General features: G+C 37.9%; 1 protein-coding gene across 2 annotated transcripts in view; it reads left to right on the forward strand.

Annotated features, from left to right (window-relative positions):
* The window catches only part of LOC111151748 (unc-80 homolog, NALCN channel complex subunit), a 227,295-nt gene that overhangs the window by 141,032 nt on the left and 61,624 nt on the right, over window positions 1-24,639 (forward strand). For both annotated transcript variants that reach the window (XM_022509965.1, XM_022510038.1), the window contains exons 30-38: window positions 654-792; window positions 10,422-10,603; window positions 11,124-11,255; window positions 13,262-13,448; window positions 14,074-14,205; window positions 15,859-16,002; window positions 18,819-18,919; window positions 19,918-20,004; window positions 23,820-24,003. In XM_022509965.1, coding sequence (XP_022365673.1) covers window positions 654-792; window positions 10,422-10,603; window positions 11,124-11,255; window positions 13,262-13,448; window positions 14,074-14,205; window positions 15,859-16,002; window positions 18,819-18,919; window positions 19,918-20,004; window positions 23,820-24,003 — 1,288 coding nt within the window. The remainder of the gene's footprint in view (window positions 1-653; window positions 793-10,421; window positions 10,604-11,123; window positions 11,256-13,261; window positions 13,449-14,073; window positions 14,206-15,858; window positions 16,003-18,818; window positions 18,920-19,917; window positions 20,005-23,819; window positions 24,004-24,639) is intronic.

Below are 24,639 nucleotides of genomic sequence, written 5' to 3' on the forward strand. Positions count from 1 at the left end.
GCACTGCCTCAATCTCTGTGCTCAGTGGCTAGTCTGCTTGCAATTCTTTCTCTTTCCTTCTCCCCTTTCCCTGCTCACGCTCGAGCTCTCACTCTAAAATAAGTAAATAAAATTTTTAAAAAATAAATTATCTGAAATAAATAGGTTAAATAGGATTTTTGTGGCATAATCTAGGGCAATAACCACAATATACAATGTTTCAAAGGGACAATGTCATCCAGGTTTACTGGCTTAGAAAACTAACTCTCTGAATGGAACTCCCTTCTAAATTAGAAGCTGCTCATTGATTGCCGTGGGCCATTAGCTCCTAACAGAAAGGAAAACAGGATGCTTTAAAAGTCTACTAACACAAAGATATACTGGCTGGAGTCTTTCTTTTCTCTTAGAGCTTATTCTACAGTTTATTCCTTAGATAGCTGCAAGATATTTTTTGTGGTGAAAGCATGATAAAATTAGTATCTTTCATAGTTTCACATCGACAAATAAGATGTGAAGTTTATCATACACCATGCCAATAAATATGCCATCATTTTAGAAAGTATTTTAAGGTCATTTAAGAAAAGCAGGGAAGGGAAGTGGTACTTGGGTTTCACGAGGAGTACAGTAATCAGTGGCTTCCATGACTTTAAGATGTGATTTCCATCTTTTCCCAGGTGATGAGCCTGTCACCTGCTCCTTTATCTCTGCTAATCAAGGCAGCACCAATTCTGACAGAAGAGATGTATGGAGACATCCAGCCAGCTGCCTGGGAACTCCTGCTCAGCATGGATGAGCACATGGCCGGGGCAGCAGGTAAGAAAAGATCACCCATGACCCTGGTCGCCCCCAATCCCAATGTTTATGAAAGAAGTGTATCTATTCCCTTTCACTGCGAGGTCAGATCAACAGCAATTGCTAGAACCTTAGAGCCTTACACTCTAGGGAGGGAGGCTGAAGTGCTAAGCACACCCTTTACTTTTTACCCCATACTCTGCACAAAAGAGCATGTCTCTCGGAGGCCATTGCCAAATTATTAAAAAAAATTATTTTTCCCAGAACCTACATTTTCACTACATTTCACAAAAGAGAAATTCTTTTTGTGTGTTATGATTTCCCAGATTTACCGTGAACCACCATCATTAACTGTATTAAATCGTATACAAGTAATGTTTTATGTCCAAATTACAAGTAAAGTTTTATGTCCAAATTACAATGTCAAAACAAATCTGTTGCAATTTAGGTGACTTATCCAAAGCCACATAGCTAGTAAAAGGTACATGCAAAATGTGGGTTCTTCACCTTTTTCCACTTCTTGTATGTACTCTTTTAGTCATATGGAGTTGTTTTAATTGCAAAAATGTATGTAGTAGAAATTCAAACAATATAGAAGTGTATGAAGCTTAAAGTATTTTCTCTTCCCATGACTCTCAGTCACTCTCAGTGACAATTTTTAAGTTTTTCAGGAATCTTTCTAGGATCATACACACACACACACACACACACACACACACACACATATGTGTGTGTGTATATATATATATATATATATATATATATATATATGCCTAAGTACCAATGTATGTGTTATTTCCTTTTTCACACAAATAGGACATACCATAAAGACTTTTGAACTTTGCAGTTTTCTTTTATATCTAGAAGATTTTTTTTAAGAGCTTATGTGAAGAAAAATCTATCCAAACCAGGCAGCACCAAACTAGAAGTGCTTCAAAGCACTCCGCTAACAGGAGCTCAGGGAGAGGCTTTTGTAGAAAAAGGACAGAAGCAGAGTAAGGCACCTATTGACCGGCTATAGCTAAAAGCCTGGTTGACTGTTTGTGATTGGTTGTCCTTAGCACTATGATTTGTACCCTCGAGGCATTTCCAGGCTTAGATTTTTTTACCTTACACAGGTCACCACAGGATTAGAGCCACATCATGCCAATGGTCTCCTTATTTAATTAATTTAACAATTACCCCGTTTTGGTCATCCTCTTATACGTGAGAGATCATCCAAAAATTTGGTATTAGTGCCACTCTCAGGTATGATTTATGTTGCTTTTGTCTCATTGTGAAACTCATGGGTTATGATGTCAGATCCATAAAACAATTGTTTTTTTTTTGTTCATCTCATGTCCATCTTCTTTCTGCTTCTCTAAGCACAGTGTGACCATGTAATGTATGGTTGATGGTTGAGAACATGCATTTAAGATGATTGAGAGAACACAATGCACCAGGGAAACTACAATGACAACTATTAGGAATTAATGCCAAGAGACTGAAGGATGCTTCTCAGCCAGGGTCCCATGAACCAAACCAGCTGTCATCAAATATAGCAAAGAATATACCGGTTCTATCCAGGAAGCTTATTTGTTAATTTCTTATATTTGGTACAATACCAGAGGTTTTGATCTAGGTGCCACAAGGAGTATTTTACTATCACACAGCAGATTCTGTGCTCAGTTGAGAAGTAAAGCAATTCTACTATCTAAAACCAATTAGCAAGGAAATATAGATATTTTGTTGTACAACTAGGGCCTTAGCAGTAGATCCAGCCATAGTTGCCAGGGTTAAGGAGCACTGTCTCTCCTGCTCATTAACAAAAAGAAAAGCAAATAGCAAAAAGGCAACAATAATGAAGATTTAATATTGGAGATGGTGCTCTTGCTCTGTGACCTTGGGAGAGCTGTCCCCAAGATGCCATCTGCATCTGAGGAGGAACCTCCCTAGTCAATTTTAATTTTAGATCTCCAGATGGTGTGCACTTCCAAGAGTTCAGAGGACCTCTTTCTAATGAGGGATGTAGACCTACCATTTAAGTCCCTGAAGTTTGGCTGCCATCTGGGTAGTAAGGAGGAGTTGGTATTATCCCTTCCAAGAATGTTCAAGGGCAGTCTTTGTTCTTAGTGATTCCAAATCAGAAGGTGGGAAATATTAGTTTGGTGAATTGTAACCAGATATTTGAGGAACTAGAAGAATTCAAGATCCAATTGGGTGTACAGATAAATAACAAAATGTCAAAAATGATGAACAGGACTAAAATCTGATATCCACAAGTATTACAATTTTTTACTGAAACACATTTTTTTTTTCTCTCACTCACTCACACTCATTTTGATCAAAGATAATCATAGGAATGCTGATTTGTTTGCAAAAATAAGTCTAGTCTCATTAAACATGGCCTGATTATTTATATAAGTACAGTAGGAATAGTGATTGATTCTATAGGCATTTTTCAAGTCTGTTTTGCTGAAGCTTTTTTTTTTTTTTTAAAGATTTTATTTATTTGACAGAAAGAGGGATCACAAGTAGGCAGAGAAGCAGGCAGAGAGAGAGGGGGAAGCAGGCTTTCTGCTGAACAGAGAGCCGGATGTGGGGCTCGATCCCAGGACCCTGGGATCATGACCCGAGCTGAAGGCAGAGGCTTTAACCCACTGAGCCACCCAGGCGCCCCTGCTGAAGCTTTTTATAAGGAATCTTAGATTGAACTTTTTAAAAACCTCTCTAGGCAAAGAAACCAAGTGAAGAACTCACCATCAGATTTCACCTAAAATATGTATAGATTTGGCTAAATTCCTCTTTTCTTGAGGTCCCCAGGATATCTTCACTTTCTTGGGCCTGCCAGGAAATGGCCTTCCTTAGTCACCTGATAAGGCTGCTGGGAATCCTGTAAGCAAAATACCAGGCCAGTTTTTCCAATGCATTTTTGTTGGCTCCATAAAGTCAACCTTAGTCCCTTCAAACAGTCTGGTCTTATCCGATTTTATGCATCTTCTCAAATGGAACATTCCAGTCAAAGCCTTGGTAATAAAACCAATGTTTCCAGTTTTCCCCTGTTATTCAAAAACAGGTTCTTATTGAACTTATGCAAATAACTATATTGCCATGAAAATAAGAATACTCACTGAATTTCTGAATTCTGGAGGAATCAGGTAAGAAGAAAAAGTAAATGTTTCCATTTTATTTATAGTGATATACTTTGTAAAATTACTGTAAATCATAGATAGCTTAAGAGAAAAGAGAAAAAAACATTCCCATAAATCTGGAAAAATAAAACATTAAGGAACCAGCAATGTTTCAAAGAAAAAGAGTTAAAAAAATTATAATCACCTTCATCAGTCCACTCAATCTCATATCATTAATTCTTGTTCTATTTGAGTCATTTTTTCCATTTCCTGGAAATTCTTAACCAGTTCAATTTTATGACATTACCATGAATCTTTCTGAAGATGAAGCACTTTATAAAAGCATCAGAGTAAAACAGTAACTGTCTGTAAATAGAAAGACCTTTAGAAAAGTAGCCATGATTAAAGATCTGATGAAAGTTCATTATAAAGAAACATAGTTATGTCTGTGGTACACAATAATTTAGGATAATAATTGGATGAGAGTATTGACAACTTTCTAGAAACTTGGAACCATTTCTGGAATACCCATATTAATAATATATTTCCATACACCTATAACTTCAGAAGTTTATTGTCAATTCTCACTTGACAGTGCTCCCACATAATTTAACACATCAAATAAACCTAGTTTAACATCTCTCTTACAGGGTGAGAGGCAAATTCTTTGAGGTTTTCTAGGGACCCTCTGGGAAAACTCAGTTACTTCGAAATCAAAGAGACTTCATTTAGAATTCAATTTTGGGAAGTTGCCAAAATGTCAAAAGGTTTGAACATTTGAGTAAATAGGATCTCAGATCACTATGAAATAATTCTTAATTACCTATTTAACTAAAGCCATAATAGATTTTAAAGGCAAATATAGGGGCACCTGGGTGGCTCCATGGATTAAGTGTCTGACTTGATTTTAGCTCAGGTCTTGATCTCGGCGTCCTGAGACGCAGCCCCATGTGGGGCTCTGCACTGGGCGGGGAGCCTATTGAAGATTCCCTCACTTCCTCTCCCCACCCAAGTTCCATTCTCTCTTAAAAAAAAAAAAAAATGGGTTTTCTTAAGTGATCAAATACCCTGATAAAGACAACGTGAAGCACAGTAAATTATTTTGGTAAGACACAAAACATTTGCTTTCCAGGTAGATTACCCAAAAGGTTGAAAAATACTTTTCACAATCTTTTATGAAAAGCAGACCGATAGTCAAAGAAAAGTTTGGTTTTTCAGCCGAGACAAAACCAAATTCTAACTTTTTTACCAGTGTGTTTTTAATATTAAAACTCATTATTTAAAAACTTAAATATATCTGTTCCAGCTTTAGTCAGTATAACCACATGTAAAATTTACTTTCCTAGATTCCTGTTCTACAAATTTTCTATAATTATTTTCATGCCCATTAATATTTTGTTCTATTTTTTTTTTAATCTTCCTCAATCTGGAACAAATGGTCATTTTACTTTATTTACCTATTTTTCATCCTTATTATTTCTAAGTAGTTTTAATTACATGTATTGATTAGGGTTCTTAACCCTTAGAATCCTTTATTCCTAGTAGTAACTAAGAAGTAAGTAATTGTGGACTATTATAGTAGCATTCTGCCGATTGACAAATTTATTAATACATTTCACAATTTCTAGAAGTATATTCTTCATAGTAAATCTTACATCTACTTAATTCTTAGCAATTATGTTTACACATGAAAATTTCTTAAGACATTGAACAGCTAATCACTTTAAGTTATCTTTCTTGCTGATAAATTCTACAACAGCAACAATGTGAGTTCCTTTGACCTTTAGTAAACCTATTAGAATTAAGAGTATTATATTTAATGCTGATAACTTTAAAGATAGTATTGTTTTAATTAAATCAACAAACTTAAACTAGTTTTTCTCTTTTCTGTTTTTTTTTTTTAAGATTTTATTTATTTATTTGACAGAGATCACAAGAAGGCAGAAAGGCAGGCAGAGAGAGAGAGAGAGAAAGAGGAGGAAGCAGGCTCCCTGCTGAGCAGAGAGCCCAATGCGGGGCATGATCCCAGGACCCTGGGATCATGACCTGAGCCGAAGGCAGATGCTTTAACCCACTGAGCCACAAGGTGCCCCTAATCTAGTTTTTCTTTATCAAAGATTATTCTAGATCACATTGGTGTAGGAAAGACGTTTGTGTTCAAAGCCAACGGCCAAGGAAGAATTCTTGAGACGTCTTTGTTGCAAAAAGATGGTTTTATTAAAGCAAGGGACAGGACCCAAGGGCAAAAGAGCTGCGCTGGGGTCATGAGGAGTGGCCCATTATATACTTTCCTGATAAGAATTATCTCCCTAATAAGTCAATCAGAGAAAGACAATTATCATATGATCTCCCTGATATGAAGAATTTGAGAAGCAATGTGGGGGGTTTGATGGGTAGGGAAGGAAAAAATGAAACAAGATGGGATTGGGAGGGAGACAAACCCTGAGACTCACAAAACAAACTGAGGGTTGCTGAGGGAAGGGGGAGGTATGGAGAGGGTGGTTGGGTTATGGACATTGGGGAGGGTATGTGCTATGGTGAGTGCTGTGAAGTGTGTAAACCTGGTGATTCACAGACCTGTATCCCTGGGGCTAATAATACATTATATGTTAATAAAAAATTTAAAAATTAAAAAAAAAAAAAAGAATTACCTCCTTGAAGTTTGCATTTCAAGAGATGGCCCTGGGTTCCTGGGGGAAACCAGATACAACATTTACATCTCAAAGGCACAGAGAGAGGATATAAATTTCTTCAAGAAGGGCTTTTGTTTCCTAAATCCACATTTTTTACAATATCTGAAAGCCTTTTCAAATGAATAGGGATTTGGAGATTGGTAAAAAGGATAGCTGGGCTTTGAAATGTTTCTAAGTCTACATTTCTGTTTTTGTAAAGACTCGATTTGTTAGACAAGTACACTTGGTAATTCTTCAAAGAACCAGGATGTAATTTAAATGTCAAGATGCTGACCCAGCCATCTCACTACATTATCCTCAAATCGCTTCTTTATATCCTGGAGAAGATCTTCAACTAAGATGGAAATCGAAAGATTCCTAAATTCTAGACTTACAGTTGTTTCTTTGGAATGTTTTAGTAAACCCTTCCTCAATGGCTTCAGAATGTTTTACTTTCCCTCTGGGCACACAGTTTCATTTTGACTTAGGAGAGAAGGCATTAAAAACAAAAGTTCCTATCTGGCTCTGAATATCAATTTCCAATTTGGCCAACTTCTAACCATAGAGCTACTTAAAAAAAAATCTTTTTTAATAACTTGTCAGGTTTCAGCTAGGACAAACAGTAAATATTTCTGGCAGTATTGCACAATCCCACGGACACATGAGGAGGCGAAGATGATGCAAGAGATTACTTCCCTCCCAGCAACGAGTATAGTGAGTGCCCGGCTGAGACAGCTTTCTCTTAGGGCACTTCATAAACGGATAAGCTTCTCTAAAAATGGTTGAAAGTTATCCACAGTGGCCACTGTCATTCAAGATTACCTTTGGTAAAGTACCCCTACTTGTTCAGCCTTAAAACAAAATTTTTTCACCTGAGGCTTCATACTGGACCAGTCTGGTTTAGGTTAGACCCAATGTGACTCCAGACCCAGCTAAATTTCTAAATCTGAATCAGTCCTCAGAAGTCACTTTGACTCACTCTAATTCTGACCAGTTTTCAGACCCATTATGGAAAAAGAAATGCCAGGGTGGGTGAGTTGCTTAGTCAGTTTTATTCCTAATTTCAGCTCAGGTCATGATCTCAGGACACAGAGGTCAAGGTCCGTGTTGGGCTCCACACCCAGCTTAAGATTCTCTCTCTCTCTTCCTCTGCTCCCCCCCTCCCTGTCCCCCCCCCCCCCACACTCCTATTCCTCTCTCTCTGTCTCTCTCTCTCTGTCTCTCAGAAAAAAAGAAGAAGTTAAAGTTTGCAATGTCATGGGCTCCACAGGCACCCATGCCTGGTTGTTAATTGCCCCAGGGGCCATCAGGATCTCCTTCAGTTCCCTCTTCTGACACTAGAACTGTTAAAAGATAAACTAGGGTATACTAAACATCTACAGAGCTTATTTGAGCAAAAATCAATTAAAATTGGGCAGCCCCAAATGAGAAGTGGTGAGAAGCATTTCCTAAGAGACCATTTTTTAGCATTAGCTGAAAGATTCACCTCATTCTTTTTAATGCCCACCAAATATTTCGTTGAATGGTCATAACAAATAACCTAGACTACTAATGGAAATTTTGGGGTATTTCAGCTTTTTATACTACATTACAACAAATGTCTTTGTAAAATATTTTTGTTTGCATTAAAGCTTGGATTTTTCTTCTCTACCACATGTTTCTGAGAGAGCATCAGGGAAGGGCACACTCTCAAATAAGAGATAGCTGTGGAAACTTCCATGGAAGAGATGAACAGGTAGATTGGGCTTTAAAGAAAGCTAGAAGAAAGAGGATGGCATGTGCAAAGCCTCATGGGGTGTGGAAATGCTCAGGGCTTATTTGGAAAGCCTAAGGAGGAATTGAGACTGGGATGGCTTTTGTAGAGGGGTCTCCTCCAGTCCATGGGATTAGACAAGTGAGTGGGACTTAGATTGTAACAGCCCTTGAATGACACTCATAGGAGTATGGACTTTCCACTGAACTGTAGAAAACCATTCATGGGTTCTAGAAAAAAAGAGTAGTATTGTATATAGAGTATGTATTGAATATGGCAGCAACAAGTAAAGCAGTTTGGTTTCAGATGATTAGAAGATGAATCTTTGGTGTCATGACATTAAAGCTAATGAGAAAAGGGCAAAGTAGAGATAACCTTGGAGAAAAATCTGCTCTTTGAGGCAGCTGAAGCTGCGACATGGATGGGATTTCTGGGGGGAGAATCTGTGGAATAAAGAGCAGAAAGTTGGGTACTAAGCCACTGGCCTTCTCTATCTTCAGAGAACAGGAAGAGCAGTGCCCAGCAGCAAACCCTGGAAAATGACCAGAAAAGTAGGAGAACTCAACCTCAAACTGTGCAAGCAAAGGATAGCTCTTTAGGGAGATGGTCATGAAAATGTTAAAAACTGAAAGGAAACAAATGCTATAAAAAGTACCAGTGGATCTGCTAATTAGTGAGCATTACCAGAAAACTGCTTCAGGACAGGGATTGAAGTAGATAGAACTCCAGCTTGCAATGATGTAAAGAGAGACCATGGCGAATAAAAATTGAGACAGAGTAGAGCACGTTTTAAAGAAAAGTAAAGAAAGGAGAAAGAGTAGAAATTTAAAAAACTAATAGGATAAAGAAAAGGATTATCAAGCACTAATTGTCACAAGAACTAACATTTCTTATAGAACCATAGCACACACGTGGTCTTACTTGACCCTCGTAATAACCACTTTATATGTGAGCAAATGGCAACTCAGAGGGTTGAAGGGACTTATCTGAGTATACACAGGTCAGAAGCAGCAGGGCCAGGACACCAGACCCAGGCCTTCTGACTGCACACATAGATGTCCCTCCCATATGTCACATTGCCTCCAGAAAATAAGACAGGCGTTAGAAGCTTCTCGTACTCTTCACGTCCCAGAGCTCTTTCTCATGCATTATTGTACCTTATTCTAACAACAAATTTGAAGGCAAATACCATCATCATCACCATCACCATCATCATCATCACCATCATCATCATCACCATCATCATCATCATCACCATCATCATCACCATCATCATCATCATCACTGACATTCTGCCCCTAAAGAAACTGGCTGAGAGGGGTGGAGAGGCTCTCCCAGGAGCACATAGCAGAGGGGTTTCAGAGGTGGCACTCAACACCGGCTGTCCTGACACAATTGTCGAGTATGTTTTGATGATCCAGGAAGAAAACTACAGAGAGATTTTAAATTGTGTTTTTATGATGGACACTGACTCATGCATCTGTGCTACAGAGTGTATTTTTCTGCCCCATATTCATTAACTTTGTAACTTACTGTAGCGCTTGGCCTTTCTTTTATTGATATTTGACTTTTCCCAAAATTAAAAAAAACAGCAATGGTATTATGATTCATGAAATCCCTTTTGGCTTCTTTGTCTCTTCTATCTCTCAGAAAGGTGGAGGTTTCTAATACATGTACAATGTGAATTTTATTTTTAATATAACTGGGACAGTTTTTAATGGTCATTTTTATGCACTATCCCAGGATTACTGTGACATGATTCTTGGCATTTTCTAAAAAGGATATTTTGGTATATTATTTCCTTTTTTCATTTGCTTCCTCTCACATTCACTTTTCACTGTGAGCCAAAGTAAGACTGCTTGGAATGAGGTATTCTACGGAAATATCATGCTGTCACTGCCCTCGCCGGATATTGGAAGATGGTGGGTGGCACAAAGGATCATGTTTGGTTTTCAATGGCTGAAATAAGATTTGCTTTCACCAGTCCTGGTGGCCTGGTTCCCTTAGCGCAGGAGTAATTTTCAGGAGATAGGAACAGCTCCCCACTTCTCCCTGTCCCCCAGGATCAAGCAAAATTAAAAGACGTGTAGCTAATGAATTGTTGGCTGTCTCTAGCTGCCATGTTCCTGCTGTGTGCGGTGAAAGTCCCCGAGGCTGTGTCTGACATGTTGATGTCCGAGTTCCACCACCCAGAGACAGTACAGAGGCTGAATGCTGTTCTCAAATTCCACACACTCTGGAGGTTTCGCTACCAGGTCTGGCCCCGGATGGAGGAAGGAGCACAGCAGATTTTCAAGGTGAGGGATACTTCCGCCATAGGAATTAGATTTGCAAACCCAACCCAAGGCTTGTTTAAATCCTTGAACCTCAGATCTACAGTGTATGGCCCAAGGGATGCTTCTTTTTCTTTTTCTCTGTGATTATATAAGCAAAGCTAACTCATATATAAATGAATTCTTGTTTTTATAAAAAATACTGAAATATGAAAGAGTGGTAGAGTATGAAAATCAAATTTCTACAAACCTCAAGATCCCACTACCATCCTCAGAGGTATGCCCATAAAAGTTTGGGGTATAATCTTTGAGATACTTTGCTGTATTTATACAGATAGATATTTTTTGGAGGATGGGGTAATTAACTCAAATAGAGAGCATATATTTGAAACCGTTCATTTTTTTAATGACTAAACTGAGATCAAAAGACGTTCACCCTGTGCTCTGTAACATCATGTACTCTACAAGATGATTTCATAACTATACTTCGACTCATTCTAGCTTATTTTCCGTCTTACCTCATTCTTCTGATATCAACTAACAGATCCCGCCTCCCAGTATAAACTTCACCCTGCCCTCACCAGTGCTTGGAATGCCATCTGTCCCAATGTTTGACCCCCCTTGGGTGCCTCAATGCAGCGGGAGTGTCCAGGACCCCATTAATGAAGACCAGTCTGTGAGTAACAGGCACTTTGTTTCTCATCACTGCAGGCTCCGCGGTGTCCATGTAAGAGAGAAGTACAATGAGTGCATGAGAAAATTTGTTCCTTCTTGTCATCAGAATGTCATAGCACAGAGAATCAGCCATGAAAGATTTTTGTTCTTGTGAGTAGAATAGAAGGAACTAATATGCAGTAGTGAGCATTTGCAGACCTCTAAGCCAACACAGTTTTGTTTTATGATCTCAGTAGCAGCCACCTTTCACAACTGTTAAAAGCATTAGCCATTGATTTCTTGTCCAAGTGTAGCACTATTGTCTCTAGTTATTAGAAAGCAAAGATATTCACCTAACCTGTAATATCGAAGCTACCCAAAAGGTAATGAGATTGACCCTGGATGAATAAGAAAAAGACCTGAGTTGACAGCTCTTATTTCCTTGTTTGGACGTTGGTCTGTTCTTCACTTTGTTGATCATTAGTATCTTCATCACAAATATCACTCTGAGACCTCAGGTCTTTTGTACTCTAATATATCAGTGCTACATGTAGTAGAATTCACCAACAGTTAAGTTGAGAGAACTGTCCATTCATAGACAAGAACCAAGAATAAGTGCTTTTTGAAAAAAAGGAGTGCAAAATATGCATTTTTCACCTGTTGAATTTTCTGATTTACAAGAGTAATGTAGAAAATATGGAAAATCAAAAAAGGAAAAGAAAATAGATATATTCTTCAGCACAAATCCATGACTATTTTCCTTTACAAATTCCCATGGAATTTAGGATAATTAGTATATAAATATTAAAGATTTTTGATACACCACCCAAAATAGCCCCAGGAAGATTTTACCATTTTACCCATATACAATAGAAAAGGAAAGTGTGTCATCATTATTCAAATACTATTCAAACTAGTATTTTTTTTAATGCCACTTTGAATGGCAAAAAACAAAGTCATTGGTTTTTTTATTTGCAATTCTTTAAAAAGTCACTTGAATATATGAAGTTAGGTTGAACATTTTTGTACATTGCACATTTTCTAGGCATTGTAGTTTTCTTTGAAGAACTGTTTGAGCTCATTACCCATAAAAATGTTTATACAGAAAATCCAGCATCTGAATCACTGATGTAAGGATCTTGGATTTGTCTCCCGTACAGACAATGGAGTCATTTGAGCCAATGAATATTGGTTATTGGATAGAGAATGTAATTTCTCTGTATACCAAGTTTGCAAGGAATTTGAAACCAAGACCCCAGATTATATATCCAGTTTTTTTTCTCTCATTCCACAATTATTATTTTACCTTAATATAATAAATCAGCTTAACCCTTGATCTGCAAATAAATTGCCATGTGGCCCACCTAATGACCTTAATTGCTCCTGAATCTTTTATCAATGGAAAATTTTAGTCTTATGTAAAGATCCTGTCAACCTTAGTATTGCTATCAATTCTCATAATTTCTATTCACTTTGTTCCTATAAATATTGTTGAGTATTAGCAGTGTGTCACTCTATTTATCTACTATAATTAAGTACTTATGTTGTAGTAGATAGCTGAGATACAAACATGAAATAAATCATGTAACTATTTGGTTTATGTGAGATATCCCATTCCTCCTTCTCTCTGTGGTTCTTTCCCTTTTATTAACCTTGTGAAATAAATGTCCTTCATTTAAGACCATTTCAAAAAGTTGTGGAAAGGACTAGAGTATTAAAATTTTTTATTTGATTTGAATGTTTAGAGTGGATCATTGATATCACCCCAAATTCTAAAGGTGAAATCCCAAAACTTAAAGATATTCTTGAAGAATTAGTCTGATTGAATGAAAATGAATAACTTAGTTACACACAACCTGGAAGCCTGGCAGGAAAAAAAAACAAACAAATGACCATGAAACTAGATCATGGGTGCCCTTCCATTTTCTGCAAAGTGCCACATTTGTGTAATTCTGTGAGAACACTCTTTATGGCTGTGACCTTGCAGAACAGTTTCTATAAAATAAATTGGTCTTCATGTCTCCATAGAAATCCTTTTCAGCCCGGGCTGTGTCCCGCTCCCATCAGAGAGCAGAACACATCTTAAAGAACTTGCAACAGGAGGAAGAGAAGAAACGTCTTGGTAGAGAAGCCAGCCTCATCACCGCCATCCCTATCACCCAGGAGGCTTGTTACGAGCCCACCTGCACACCCAACTCAGAGCCAGAAGAAGAAGGTGCCCCCTACACATGGGACATCCTTGGGGGGGCTAAGGGGCAGGAAATGGAAAGGACTGGCTTTGAAATGAACATTAATGATTTTATGTAATGTGAGGTGATATGCACCCCTCTGTGTCTCTCTCTCTCACCTCCTGACACTAGCAAAAGAAAGAGGAAAGCTATTATGTTCTTCATTTTTGGAGTTGGCCTGTTCCTAGAGGAGCGATGTAGTCACATTGAATGATCCAATATGATAATGGACCAATAGTGATTATGATTCAGAGAACAGCTAAATTCGGAGTGTGTATTAAAGTAATTGCAGTCAATCTTTCATCATTAAAAATGGGGTTAGTCCATTAACTATCAACCTTCACAAATGCAACCAATTTGTTGGTTGGCGTCAGAGACAATTTATGAACCATTCTAATTCAGTGATTCTCTGCTCTGTTTTTGTGGAATCTATGGGAGGAATTTTCTGTCTGTGTTTCTAAAAGATTTTTTTCTATTTGTTAAGTACACTCTAAATTACTTGAGTCTTATGCTCAGAGAGCAGTACACACTTGTGATGTAATACAGCTTTAGCTGTGATGATGACAACTTTGTTACAAAACCAAAGGTCACATTCCCCATTTTCTTTGTCAGTAGAAGAAGTCACCAATCTGGCATCCCGTCGACTATCTGTGAGTCCGTCCTGTACCTCCAGCACTTCCCACAGGAATTACTCCTTCCGCCGAGGGTCAGTCTGGTCTGTGCGTTCAGCTGTTAGTGCTGAAGGTGTGTCCTCTTAGAAATATGTTATTTATTCCTCATGACTCGTGTGTGTTTTGAAACATTTGCCAGTTAGTATTCTTACTACACTTTACTGTCTTCATTAAATAACTTGTCTCAGGACTTGAAGTTCAAAAAATAAGTATTAGATTGAGTGGTAGCCTAAAAAATATTTTTTTATCTAGCAATTGTCTTTCATAATTGGTTCTATTTTGGTTACATTGCAAACAATCATACTGCTGTGGGTTTTCAACCCTGGCTACGCATGACAATCAAGTGAGGAGCTTTAAAAATATACTCAGGCCACAACCAAGACTAAATCAAGATTCCTAAGAATGGGACACACACATCAGTATTTTTAAAATCTACTTGGGATGGAGTAGGATGCTTTAGGATGTTGTTCTGGAATAATTTAACGATCAAAGGAAGACCAGAGTTCATGCTACTCCTATAATGAACGCTGTTCTGGCAAGGTGGCGGGGCAGAGGATATGATACACTTCAGTTCCACGAATTTAAAAAATATGTTTCCTCTAATCGTGAATAACTGTCTGGGACTCACTGCTCATGATTACACAAACTTCATCACTGATTTATAAAGTTATTAAAAAGTTCTACAGAAACCAGTGGTCCTCAACCCTTGGCTATGTAACCCTTGGAAACCTCAAATGACCAGTGCTAATTAATCAGAACTTACAGGGATTGGGCCAAAGGCTCAATTATATTTTTCATAACAGATATAATTTTATTGAGGCATGATTCATGTACCAGAAAACTCACCCTTTCAAATATACAATGCATTGGTTATTAAACAATATTACGCAACCATTATGCAATGGTTAGCTCCTCTAACCATAAATAGTTTAGAATATTTTCATCATCCCAAAAGGAGACCTTATACCCATTAACCGTCATTCCTCATCCACCCTTTCTCCAGCCTGTGGCAAGAAATTATCTTCTATTTCTATGGATTTGCTACTCTGTACATTTCATATAAATAGAGTCCTACAATATGTGGCCTTTTGTGACTGGATATTTCCAGTCAGAATATTTTCAAGGTTCCTCCGTGTGGTCCCATATATCAGTTCTTCATTAGCAGATAAGGTTCCATCATATGGCTATACCACATTGTTTATGAAGTCACCAGTTAATGGGCATTTGGGTTGTAACCACTTTTTGGCTATTTTAAATTACACTACTATAACAGTTATGTACAAGTTTTGTGGGGCAAACTGCCAAGCTATTTTCAAAAGTAACTGTGTCACTTTACATTCCTACCAAAAAGTATGATGGTTCGATATACTTGAATAGTCAAAATAATCTTGGAAATGAAGAACAAAGCAGGAAGACTCACATTTCCTCATTCAAAGCTTCCTGCAGAGCGGCAGCAGTTACCATTGTGTGGTCTCGACATAAGGATGGACAGTAAATCAATGGAATAGAATTGAACAACAAGAGCTAAACCATCCCATTCATGTCGATTTCATGTTTGAAAAGGGTACCGTGAAGATCGAGTAAGGAAAGAATTGTCTCTTCAATAAATGGTGCTGAGACACCTAGACACCTATAACCAAAGGAAGGTTAAATAGGAAAGTTCGAACTGAGAAATGTTGCATTCTAAATACTGAGAAAAGCATCCCGATGATCTCTCTCTCTTCAGATGAGGAACACACCACTGAACACACACCAAACCACCATGTGCCTCAGCCTCCTCAAGCGGTGTTCCCAGCATGCATCTGTGCAGCAGTGCTCCCCATCGTTCATCTAATGGAGGATGGTGAAGTGCGGGAAGATGGAGTAGCAGGTATCCGTTTTGATTAGCGAAACCGTCAATAACTCTAAAAAAATATTTAAGCTGTTATCTGTTGGAGGATAGTGGGGTGCTCTTGAAGATAGTAACTACTGGTCACATGTTGAATTGTTTTGTGTACATATTACAATTACAGATTTGTAGTACACTCTACTAACATTATCAATGTCTTCATCTCCATGTCCCACTACCTTTATGACCAAAAAATTGTATTTAAAATAAATACTTGGATTCCGGAAGTCTTGTTGAGGACCAGAGAACCAAATAACATTTATTTGGCCACATGAAAATCAAGTAGTAATTCTAGCCACCTTAGAAAATCTTAGTTACTACCTCAATACCACCAATGCCATCTGTCCTGCTTGATCACCTTTCCAGACATACTACCTAAAGAGAATAGTTGCAAAGTGAAAAGATAAATGAGGGGTAAAGATGAGTGATCTTAGTGATAGACAACAGGCCAGTATTTTTAATGTTGTTATTTTAAAAAGCCTTAGAGCTCAATAATGATGTTTTTTAAACCCCAACAGAAAAATGGGAAAAGAATATAAATACACAGACCAATGGTCAAATACGATCTGTCAACAATGTTGTTGTTTAAGACAACAATGAAATTTTACATTTCATCTAAAAAAGTGCAAATATTTTTTCATTTTATTTTTTTTATTTGAGTAAAGTCGACATACAGTGTTACATTAGTTTCAGGTGTACAACATAGTGATTCGGCTTCTCTGTATGTTATGTCCTGCTCACCACAAGTGTAGCTACCATACAAAGGTTATCCTAGATGAAAATATCTGTAGTTGGTAAAGATTCAGGGAAAAAAGAATTCTCACACCTTGCTGATGGGAGTGTGGAGCTCAGTACAAGCATTCTGGAACAGTGTCACAGTATGTGTCAAAAACCTTAAAAGTGTGAAAGCCCTTTGATATAGATTTTGACTTCTAGCCATTTCCTAGGGCAATGATTAGAACCATATAAGGGTTTAAATAGGATGCCTCACATTGTACATTATATAAAAAAAAAAAAAAAACAAATTTTAGAGAAGAGTTTAAATGTCCAATGAGCAATTAGTTAATCATGCTACCGCCATATGACAGCATTCTGTGTATATTAGAAATAACATTCTAGAAGAATATTAATATTAACATTTTTAATATATTGCTAAGTAAAAAACCGAGTACCAGAGATTATTTTCTGCATATTATTTTTAAAAATGTGTACATATATATTTTGCATATATGAAGGGGCATACTGCAAAATGTTTATAGTTGTTTCTGTCATTGGTAGACTTACCAGTCCTACTTTTCCGTCTTTCTGTATTTTTCATGTTTTCACTATTAAATTGCCCTACTTCAGCAATTAGAACAAGAATAATGTGCAAAGATAGTTTTGTAATTGATTTCAACCTAAGAAAAACCCACACCTGTTTTAATTATTTATAGACACATGGAAGTTAAAACTTATATTTACATATCTCTTGTTAATATTATTCATTTATATAGTTCATATTTTTAATTGGATGGTTGGTTTGGGAAGCAAATATTGGTATCCTTTATTTAAAATATAGACTGAATGACAAATTCATGCTAAATCCTATATTTCTAGTTTAGAACACTAATTAAACCATTTAGACTGAAGATTCTCCAGCTTATCTTCCACTCATTTCTACCCACCTGTTTCCTTAGCTTGGGCATTTCCAGGCAGTCTTGACCCGATCATTCTCCCCAAAGAAGAAGAAGCACTTTCTTCACATTAGGAATAATTATTTAATCCTAAGATATCCTCATTAGAAGTGGGAGCCTAATTAGGACTGGCTTAACTACTTTACCTCACTGAGGGAGATACTATTTAAAGCCTCCAGGTAAACAATTAAAGATCATTTCTAATTCATATGCATTCTAAACCAAAACATATTTCCTAAAAACCAAATAATTACTTTAGAAATTTCTCCATATAACCAACATTGAAATATGACCAATTTGATAAATACTCACCACTCCTAGTATTAGGGTAATTTCCAAAACAAAGATTCACTAATGTATTCTTTTTAAAAATTGAGATATTGACATATTGCATTGTATTGGTTTTAGGCATACACCATAATAATTTGATATACGTGTATGTTATGAAATATTACCACAATAAGTTTAGTATACCCATGACCACCTGTAGCAACAATTTTTTCTGTAGAACTTTTAAAATTTCCTCTCTTAGCAACCTTCAAATATGCAAGGCAGTGTTGTTAATGGTAGTCCCCAGGCTGTACATTATAGCCTTAGGATTTATTTATTTATCTTATAATTGGAAGTTTTTACCTTTGGACCACTCTCATTCATTTACCACACCCCATCTCTGGAAACCACCAGTCTGGTCTCTGTATCCATGAGTTTGGTTTATTTTAAATTCTACATGTAAGTGAGATCATACAGTATTTGTATTTTTCTGTCTGATTTATTTCCTTTTACATAATGTCCTCAGAATCCATCTTCATTATCATAAATGGCAAGATTTCCTTCTTTTAAGGGTGAATGATACACCATTGTACGTCCCAAGTGTGTTCTTTACAAAAGCCATTCCAAAATCTCAAGACCATCCTATACTTCTCATTACCTTTTCTTTATAGGTGAAAATGTTCAGAAATAAGCAGAAAAGAAAACAAATATCTACCTTTCAACAAATAAGAGTTCACAGAATCTTGTTAAGGCAAAAAAAGAGAGACCAATTAAAACGTAGTAAATTGTTTGAATAGCGTATTAACACTTTATCTCTATTTAAGACAAATGCTCAATGTCCTCTCTCTTCTGAAGTGAGTGCTGTGGCCCAGCAAGTCTTATGGAATTGTCTAATTGAAGATCCATCAACAGTTCTTCGACATTTTCTGGAAAAACTGACCATCAGCAATAGACAAGTAATTTCCTCTTTCTTTAGAGTATAGCCATGTAGCTATGTGTGTGAACACCGTTAAAAGCAAACAGTGGGCTTCACAGCACTATGTATAGAACATCAATTCTGACCCAGAGCAAATACATGCTTTAGGTAATGATAATGATGAACAGTACTACACTGCTGCTTTCCTTCAAATTGGTCCATTGACTGATGTCTCCATATGTGTTTGGTACAAGAGCAGTGATGGCCCCGAGATACAAAGAGACTTTCAGTCTTTTAGTCAAAGATTAAGTTCAGTATAGTGTTTCTCAGTAAGGGGTACATTTCCTGAATTTGATTGCTTGTTAGTCTGTGATGTAGGTAAGATTACTAGAATAGTTAAAACTGGCCACTAATCACAAAGATCTAATTTAGCAGACCACCTATAAGAAGATTATGCCAAATAAAAGATTTCTGAGCAATGGCAAAAAAAGCACTGATGATTAAGTAGTATTTGTTCATTTTTTGTGTTATGGTCCTATTTTGTTGGAAGATTAAGTTTAGTTTCTGAAAGGTAAGGTTAATTATTCACATCTCTATTTACCCTCTCTCAAACTAGCTCTTTACCTCTTTGACTCAAAACCTAGGAACCAGACCTGTGAAGTTCATTAAACCACATTTGTTTAATGGCTTCTCAAGATAGGTCTGCCTTACATTTCCATCACACCTGGAAATTATAGCAAATAGAGTTGAGTAAATGTATTGCTCTCCTATGATTTGTCTATGACCAATAGTCAGAGTCTAAATTTTTATCTAAAAAAACCTAACTACTGTTCAGTGATTTCATAGTTTAGCCCCTAAGAGAAGGTATTATAGTTGGTTTAAATGCTGTTTAATAAGTATCACATATACCACATTAAAATGCCGAACATAATGGAAACCAACAAGAGGGAAAAGTAAGAGCCTCCCCCATTTTTAAGAAGTTAATTTTATTTCCTATAGTATGGGCACTGAGATGTAGAAATTCTCTTCTTCTTTCAGGATGAGTTAATGTACATGCTACGCAAACTTCTCTTAAATATTGGAGATTTTCCTGCTCAGACATCTCACATCCTCTTCAACTACTTGGTGAGTTTTCACCTCTAGTAAGTGTTCATTCCCAATTAGGAAGCAGCAACATGAGGGAAAAGGCCATAGGGAATTTTTGCCAATAAATTCCCATTAATGATGTGACTGAAGGTAGATCATAGTCAGCTAAATTCACCATTGTTCGTATGGGGAAGCCCCTCCTGACACACTACTTGGCATGTGGTGGGCACTCAGCAAATATCAGTGTCATCTCTATCTTCCTTTGGCATTATACAACTTCCTTATGTTGGTTCTTAATTTTGGTTTTCTGTTGAGAAACCTTATAATTCATTCTAGTCATTTTTCCTTTTTCCTATATCACTTTTAAAATACACACACACAGAGGCAAATGTTGCCCTAGATGGAAAGTATTTGTGAGTGTATTTTTCCATAGCAACTATCTTTGCTTTAAACCATCCTGACAGCTCCTTCCTGAACCCTCCAGAATATTCCAGTTTCTATAGGATCTCTGCCTTATACCCTAAATGAATATGCAGGTTGGGGGTTATTAGCTTGATGCCTCTTCTTTGAAACTGCACCTTAATCCAGACAGATGGCTGCGTGAATGTTTGTGTTGGGAGGACTTCTCTCTCTCCCTTACGATTGTCAGTCTCCTGGCAGGTAGGGAAAGAGAAGAGGTATCCACATGCATCTGTAACAGAATGAAAGACTTAACACTACACCTCTTATGTGCAGAGAAAATGTGTAATGCCTTTCTCTCATCTATGACTGATTTGGCTTTTTCCTGAGTGTCCACCAGCTGGTTGACAAGGGAAAGAATATAAATAAGTGTCCAATCCAGTCTCAAGTTCAGACTGATAAAAACATATAAATAGTAACTTTGGATAGTGTTCAGTCTCTCTTGGCTAAAAATATTTAGTCTCTAGGAATTCTCCTCCCTTCCGACTTCTTTCATCTCTAAACATTATGTGGGGTTGGAGAGAAAAAAAGATCTTTGTTGTTGGAAGGTGGAGGGAGGACAGCAAAATATCCTCCAGACAGAGAACATTGAGATGGAAAAACGAAGCAAGCCACTCCATACCATTCATACAAAACTGTATTCAGAGTAACTTACTGACAGGGAAGAGGGGGCAGACACCAATCCAAGGGCTAGACAGCTATTTTCTGCAAAGTCCAGGCCTTAATCCACAGCTTTTATAGAGCAAGGGCATGGCGATGAGGAATAAGTGTAGCCTTCCAACATTCTGGTCAGGGCCTACCTTCACCTCCAAGGGACTTGGGACACGTAGCAACAAGGGAAGTCAGTGCATGGACATGAATGAGTTGAGGGCCAAGATTAGAGTCAGTATTATCAGCACTCCTACATTCGTTCAGCATTCTGTCTCTTGTTCAAGCTTTGCTCTGGCTCCTCCCTTTGTGACATAATGTTCTTTATCTGGCTGGCTGCTAGATGCCTGGCTGGTGGAAGCCAGAGCCCACGGCTACTATGACTTCAGTCTACCGGCCCCCAGGGGTACTTGCTGAGAGACAACCTCACCTCAGCTCCTGCTGATGCTAAACGCCCCTCTAGATTCTGGTTACACGTCCCCTGTGGCTCCAGCTTAGGGAGATCCCTGGCTAGAGCATTAGGCTCAGTGACACCAGTCTGTGACGATTCTATCCAGAAAGTTCTCTAGTCAAACTTTCTGTTATTTCTTGGTCCTATGTACACGACACAAAAACCAAAGGTAGGTTATCAAAGCCATATGTCAGGGCCTTCCTCAGGTTAAAAATGTGCCCTACCATGTTTGTGTAGCATTCCAGTTGGTATCAAAAGGCTCCGAGGTAAACTTCTGTTAGAGACCCTAACAGAGACTGGAGGCAAAAGTCCCTTCAGTGTGCCTGCCCATTCCCTCAGGTCCCTGGGTAGGGGAGATGCTCACCTGGACCACTGCTCTCCATTGTCCTTCAGCCTTGGGAAAAGAAGATGGGCATTTCATTTCCTGTCTTCCATACTCTTCCCTGTCAACTCCAAATAAGCCTTAATGGCAGACATAGATCCTCCCACCTAGGTTATTGACAAGCTAATAGAGAAAAGATCTGGCAACACTTTGGCTTTGTTGTATAACCTTGTTTTACATGAAAATAAATTTCTATTTTTCATTTCTCTCTAAACCCTAATCTTTCCCCAAATCCCAAGTATATGGATGCCTTGAATGGACTAGAGGAGGGGCCTTATAGTCAGAATGGTAAAACAGTGAAGGACAAATTCCTTTTTAAACCATTACCCTTATCATGTATCTCTTTTTTCTAATGACTTAAAGATATGTATAGCGGGCATGTTGGGACCAGTGACCCATCTATTCTAATTTTGTCAGGGACTATTTATTTAACTGTGACCCAGTGACCTTCACTCTGAGGTTTGAGCCCATCTCGGGGTGTATGAAAACTTTTAAAGGGATTTGGTGCTTAGATAGTTTTAAGGGAATCAATCTCCAAATCCTCAACTTAAAAATATACAGTAACACTTTGTGAGCATGCCTGCCATCTCAAACTTCATTCCTCTACTGTTCACAAGAAAGGCCTACCCTGACCAGCCCAGATATCACCAGATGCATTGAAGATGTGAAAGACAAAGAAGGAATCTGATGTACTGCATGAGTTTTAAGGAAGCCTCATTTCTGATGGATCAAGGCATTTTATTTTTTTTAAGATTTTATTTTATTTGACAGAGAGAGAGATCACAAGTAGGCAGAGAGGCAGGCAGCGAGAGAGGAGGAAGCAGGTTCCCCACCAAGCAAAGAGCCCAATGCAGGGCTTAATCCCAGGACCCTGAGATCATGACCTGGGCTGAAGGCTGAGGCTTAACCCACTGAGCCACCCAGGTGCCCAGATCAAGGCACTTTAAACCCATAGGATGGGCAGTAGCTCCTTCTGAACACGGATCCTGTCCCTGTCCTTTAATAAAATCACCTTTTTGCACCCCCGCCAAAAACAAAAACAAAAACAAAAACACACAACACACACACACACACAAATCCCATAGGACTTACCACCTTTTCCAGTCTTTGATAGATTTCTCCTAGAGGTGAGGTTTGGCCCTCATTAGGGTGGTTAGCCTTCAGAGTCACCAAAGCAGGTTAGGTTAGTAGCGCCATAGGCTGATCCTTTCAACATAACTGGAAAGATTTCTAGGATTAAGAAATTTTTCAAGATATAATCGATAAAGCCATGAGGGGGGAAACTTTGATATTATTTCTTTATGATTTTGTTGTGCACTGTTGAATAAAGTACTTAAAACTAATTTCATCAAAATTTGTTGAAATACACATTCCGATTAGTCAATCCACCTTTTATTTCAATGTAGAGAATGTTTAATATATTCTATTAACAAAAAAATTACCTTATGATGAGACATTTTAATATGTACAAAAGGACACAGAGATTTTCAAGATTTTAGGAGACACAAAGAAAAATCTGTTAAGTTCACCAATTCAGCCAAGCACAGTGTTCACTGGTTCACTGGTTAGACATAATCCCATCTGCAAATACTGTTTCAGCAAACATCACGTAGAGCTCAATTTGGAGTGGCCTCAGGACCTGAACTACAAAGTGACTTGAAGCCTGGAAAAACAATCTTCTGCTTTTGTCTTAAATCACCATTCCCATGATACACAAAAACGTATTTCAACCTATTCTGGTTGGCTTTCCAGTTCTACTCTCTCTTGCTCAAGGCCACTGAAAGTATTAGAGGAACCATTGAACAGAGAATGTGAAGGAACAAAAGAATATTTGATTAAGAAAAAAAGAGCCAAGGAAATGAGAATGTTTGCTCATGGTTATCGTGGCTTTGTGACCTCTTCCTATTCTTCTAGGTGGGATTAATCATGTACTTCGTGCGGACCCCCTGCGAGTGGGGGATGGATGCCATTTCAGCCACCCTGACTTTCCTGTGGGAGGTGGTGGGTTATGTGGAGGGCCTCTTCTTCAAGGATCTCAAGCAGACCATGAAGAAGGAGCAGTGCGAGGTAAAGCTGCTGGTGACCGCTTCCATGCCAGGTAACCCATTACTGCTATTGGATGACATAACTTTTCTCTTTGTTTAAGCATATAAATAAACCTTTTAAAGACCAGCCACCTCTTTCATTCTGAGAAGATTGTCAAGAGTCCTGACCCTGGTGTTGAGGGCTTCAAAAATTTTTGTTTAATACAATCTGAAGAAGTACAATAGACCCTTTAAAAGTTAGCAGTTGCCAGATGAAAGGGGAGACATCAGAACCGAGCCACATGAATCCGTCCTTGAAAAGCAGCCAGGGTTGAAGATGTATTTGAGTCTATCACACAGGGCCAGCTGAACAGGGAGTCTTTCTGAATGAATGTTTGGCACCGCAAGGGGAACAATACTGTTTGCATGGCATAGACCCCAGATCTTTGTAAACTCCATGAGAGATGGCTTTATGAAAAATTGGAAAAGGGACAAGCAGGAAGAAAGAAAGGAGAGCAACAAAAGAACATGAAGTGTGTTGTAAACTTGAGATAAGGGTCTTTTTCACTCCTGATAGTTTGCTTTTCCTTAAGATAGAAATTATTCCAAGTCTTTATCCTGGTGCAGTGACTAAGAAAATATGAGATGATCCGTGTATTAAAGAGAAAGACACAATTTTATAAAGATGAGAACACAGGTTATGACAGTGT

Source organism: Enhydra lutris, unplaced genomic scaffold, assembly GCF_002288905.1.
Source record: "Enhydra lutris kenyoni isolate GAN:26980312 unplaced genomic scaffold, ASM228890v2 scaffoldscaffold1, whole genome shotgun sequence".
NCBI classification, from domain to species: domain Eukaryota; kingdom Metazoa; phylum Chordata; class Mammalia; order Carnivora; family Mustelidae; genus Enhydra; species Enhydra lutris.